Genomic DNA, 4,388 nt, shown 5'->3' with positions numbered 1-4,388 from the left:
TCTGATTCCACCTCCTCCAGGGGAATTTGAAGTTCCTCTATTTCGTCTTGGCGGAAGGAAATGTTTTTCCATGGATCCATGCTTCAAGGAGAAGTGGGTAAGCCCCAGGTGGGGTGGGAAAGAGGTACAGGACCATGGGTTTAAGCCACACAAAGTTTGTTTGCTAGGAAACCCTAGCAGAGCAACACTCAGGTGGCGGAGGGTTGGGGAAGCAACAAACATGCAATATGGTTAACAGCATTGGTCCTTGAAAGTATAAAGTTCAGCTATTTTACTTCCTTAAAGAAGAAAATTTATTAAATGAAAGTTTTTTGAAGTATCAATGTAATGAACATGACAGTGATTTTCTTTCTCCATATAAAGATCAAATTGATCATAAAATTATACGACTGAAGATTCTTCAAGAACTTTTTTCTATGCACTTTCATGAACTAAAGTCTAAAATGACATTTTACTCAATAACAAACTAATAAATTCTTTTCAAGAACTTCCTTTCCCTCAAATTAAAGAGAAACCCAGTAATTGCCAATTTGGGTTAGGGGTCTCAAACTTCTGGTTTAACTCTCATATCTCCATAGGTTGATGGTACGAACCCTTGTGTTTAGTAAAATTTTAATTTTCAGTAGATGTGCAACTCTCTTCCGTGAGATATTTAGCGCTCTTGGGGCCTATTGTGGGCTAGTGAGCTTAAAAAAGAAAGGCATTTAAAAAGAATAAAACTTGTTACTCTTATCCATTAATAAGAGAATGTGTTTATTCTATTATCGAATCTGGACATGCAACAAAAAATGGAGTGTGTTTACTTTGTACATGTAATGGAAAACATGGTTTCTGCAAAAGAAAAAAACGAATAAAATCAATAAAAATAAGTTATACAGGCACCAAAATTGCTTTAGATTAGAAGAGGGGGTTGAGAGTGATATTAAAGACAAACAAGTATATATTTTCCTTTTGCTTTGACTGCATCATTGGAAAAGACAAAAGCAGAGTATGTTGTGGGTATTGCACCAAAATGATCTTCACTGTTATTTCTTTAACAAAAGGAATAACCATGATATATCATAATTGAACTGATTCTGTTAAATTTGTTTCTAGCCTAGGCAAAGGCCAGTACAAATATCCATGGAATTGCATGGTTGGAAGGCTGGTACATCAGTACATGACATTTTGGTTATCATAATAGCTGGGCATTTAAAGTCAGCAAATTCTATGTGATTGCACATCTGTAATCTTGTATAACTATTATTCTCTTCTGAGTTAGGATAAACTAGTTGTAGATGACAGTTTAGCTCATTATAGGGCCAACTGCCAAGTATCTGCTTGTATCAGACAATATTTATATGAGAATTCTCTAGCAGGAGTTTTGACTGCCGTTTTCTGATTTTGACATTTTTTGCTGTATTTTCATGTACTTCAATACAGTTCAACTTACACTACCTAATTATTTCTTAATTTCTTACATGCACATGTTATCCCTTCTCCCATGCAGTCAGAAGACCACTGTTGTAATTCTTGCGAAGAAGTTCGTGAGGCATATAGGAAAAAGGGCTGGGCAATGACAAATATGGATTTGATCGACCAGGTTGGCTTGATATTCTCATTCTATTACGTAATAAATAGTGGAAATGTCTGTGAATTCAGATGCCACAGTTTGTCAACATTTTATTTATGTTATTGCTGTAGCATGTGAACTATTCTTCATAAAAGCTTAAGAATGCAAGGAAGTGGCTAATAAATACAATGAGAATGTTCCACAGTAGCTTATTCATCATTACCTTAGGTCATAATATAGTACCTTTTTTCACTGAAGGAATTCTGACACTTGTGTTAATTATATTTGATTTATGTACTTCGCACCCATGCTTGAATTTGCTTTGGGAATCTCCTTGCACCATTCATGTTCTCCTTTTATAGGTGACTTGGGTTGGGTAAAAACTAAAAACTAGTTTAATTAATTGTCAACTGATTATTAGTTTGTGACCGTGAATTTTATTTCATATTTTGAGTTTGATCTGAAGGTAACACTCTAGTTTAAAGGAAAACTTTACCGCATAGTTATAAGACTTGCAATGTAGAATGAGATTGAATGTTGGGCAGTAAAAAACCTATAAGAAAGTAAACTTAGTGTTGCCAAAATAAGAATGCTAAGATGAATAAGTTGTTGCATGGGACAAGACAGGACTAAAAATACAACCATCAGAGATAAGTTTGGCTAGCTATCATTGTAGAAAAGATGTTATAGTCTCGTCTTAGGTGATTTAGACACGTGTGAAGAAGACCTATAGAAACACCAACAGGGAGGGTTGGTCAGATGGAGGAGAGACCAATAATCAAGGGTAGAGGGAGACCAACTATAGGTCTCCTAAATTTGGGCTTGACCTAACTCAACCCTAAAAGCTAGCACGTAAGGTGAGGATTCTCTAAGACTTTATAAGCTTTTTTTTGGTTTTATCTCTAGTCAGCGTGGGACCTCAACACCCCCCCCCCCATGCCCAGGATCTGGAAAAGATGTGAGCTTCGGTAGATTTTTTTGGGAAATTCGTGGGCCCTGTAAATTGTAATGGAAAAGCTGTGGGTCCAAGTTGATTTTGAACTACTGTGGGTGGCCCAATGTTGGATATTTAGGATATGTTCTTAGACCACTTAAATTCGGGTTAGGATAGCTTTTGTGGTGTGGATTTCCCAAAGATTCTTATCAATTGGTATCAAAGCTTTCAGCCTATCTCTCAGCCGCACACAAGCGGCGGAAGTGGTGATGCCTGCATGGGGTTCTCCAACTTCAACGATCTAGCTTTTGGGTAGAGTTAGACGGACCTAACCCGAATTTTAAGAGGGCCAAACCATTAAAAATTTAGAGGTAATTATCTATATGTGGACTTAATACATGACAAAACATTATTATGGTGTTTAATTTTGTTAGATGTGATATACAATCATTCATGTGTCTCACCCAAGAGCCTATTGGGCTTGAAGCATATGGCCAAATGGCCAATACATAGTACCACTAGCCTTGTGTTAAATCAACATTTTATTAGAATAGTGGGGGCAACAAGGATTGAACTTCAGACTGGTTGGTCATAGAGGCTCTGATAATATATCATGAAATAACTATGGCAAAAGATTAAGCTATTGTGTGAAAACACATGGATGATTTTATATTATATTTCTAACAGATTCATCCAGCTGACCCACCTAGTGGGAAAAGGCTTGGTTGTTGTATGGTCACAAATGTTGATTTGTTGCAGTTATGTGGTTTCTTTAATAGAAATAGTTAATTTCATAGATAAAAATTAGAAAGGGAGAGGACAATATAATGGAAAATGAATATTCAGAGGCAGGCATATGTACTAGAGGGAAGGTTATACAGTTGTATAGTTGAATGAAATCACGTCATAATCAACATCCTAATTTACACCAATTAATCACCTTTGATGTTAGAAGTCAAAATTTCCTTAACTCATAGGATCACCTTTGTGCTTTGTGTGTCTGCGGTTTCTAAGTGGAAATCATCATCCACTTTGAGATTGTTTGTTGAGCTAGACTATAGTTTTCTAACAATTAGTTTTGCTTTTAGTGTGAAAGAGAGGGTTTCGTACAAAAGGTAAAGGATGAAGAAGGTGAAGGATGCAATATCCATGGATCTCTTGAAGTTAATAAAGTGGCTGGAAATTTTCATTTTTCTACCGGGAAAAGCTTTCTTCAGTCAGCTATCTTTCTGACGGATCTGCTTGCTCTACAGGATAATCATTATAATGTATGACTGGATTTCTTTCATTTACCTGTTTGAATTTTTGATACTGTGAAACCTGTGATAAATTTCCAATGTTTTTCCCTTTGCATGTAATCTCTTGATTAATTTTCTAAGTATGGTGTGTGATGCAGATAAGCCATAAAATCAACAAAATAAGTTTTGGTGATCATTACCCTGGGTTGGTAAATCCTCTTGATGGGTAATTTTCTTTCATCTCCATGAGAAGCCTTTATTTTCTGGTGACAAGGATTGCATAAAAGTTTTAACATACTGAGATTCTTTCACTTGGATCTAATGCCACAATGTAATTCTAATGTATATTACATTCCCCTTTATTCCCTTGTATTTATGAAATAAACACTATAGCTAATAATAAACTTGACAACCAAGCTGTTACTCGATGGATAGTGTGTGGCCAAATGACATTCTTACCCATATTCAGCCTTATTTGTTAAGAAAGGGAAACATGCATACTTTGGTGCAGCTTATCTTCAATTCAAATGTTTTGGATCCAAGATGAACCTTAAACTGGGCTCCACTAAATGAATGTGTTCTTCCCATTCTCTCAACATGTTGGACTGAACAAGGGTAAGAAAGACATTTGAGTGCAAAAACATCCATTACCTTATAGCTAAGC

General features: G+C 35.9%; 1 protein-coding gene across 1 annotated transcript; it reads left to right on the top strand.

Annotated features, from left to right (window-relative positions):
• The first annotated feature begins 1,493 nt into the window (after positions 1-1,493).
• LOC130715649 (uncharacterized) lies at positions 1,494-4,009 on the top strand. The gene is made up of 3 exons (XM_057565767.1): positions 1,494-1,582; positions 3,575-3,754; positions 3,883-4,009. Exons 1-3 carry the CDS (start codon positions 1,556-1,558, stop codon positions 3,952-3,954), a joined length of 279 nt encoding a protein of 92 aa, XP_057421750.1. The 5' UTR covers positions 1,494-1,555; the 3' UTR covers positions 3,955-4,009.
• The last annotated feature ends 379 nt before the right edge of the window (positions 4,010-4,388 follow it).

Source organism: Lotus japonicus, chromosome 4 (assembly GCF_012489685.1).
Source record: "Lotus japonicus ecotype B-129 chromosome 4, LjGifu_v1.2".
In the NCBI taxonomy this organism is placed as follows: Eukaryota; Viridiplantae; Streptophyta; class Magnoliopsida; order Fabales; family Fabaceae; genus Lotus; species Lotus japonicus.
This window is presented reverse-complemented; position numbering and strand designations above follow the sequence as displayed.

What these genes read in the sequence shown, in the direction of transcription:
- LOC130715649 (XM_057565767.1), top strand. Translation starts at nt 1,556, where the DNA reads ATGACAAATATGGATTTGATCGACCAG. An exon ending in ATATGGATTTGATCGACCAG is followed by an intron (nt 1,583 to 3,574) that starts GTTGGCTTGATA and finishes TTTTGCTTTTAG; the next exon opens with TGTGAAAGAGAGGGTTTCGT. An exon ending in TACAGGATAATCATTATAAT is followed by an intron (nt 3,755 to 3,882) that starts GTATGACTGGAT and finishes TGTGTGATGCAG; the next exon opens with ATAAGCCATAAAATCAACAA.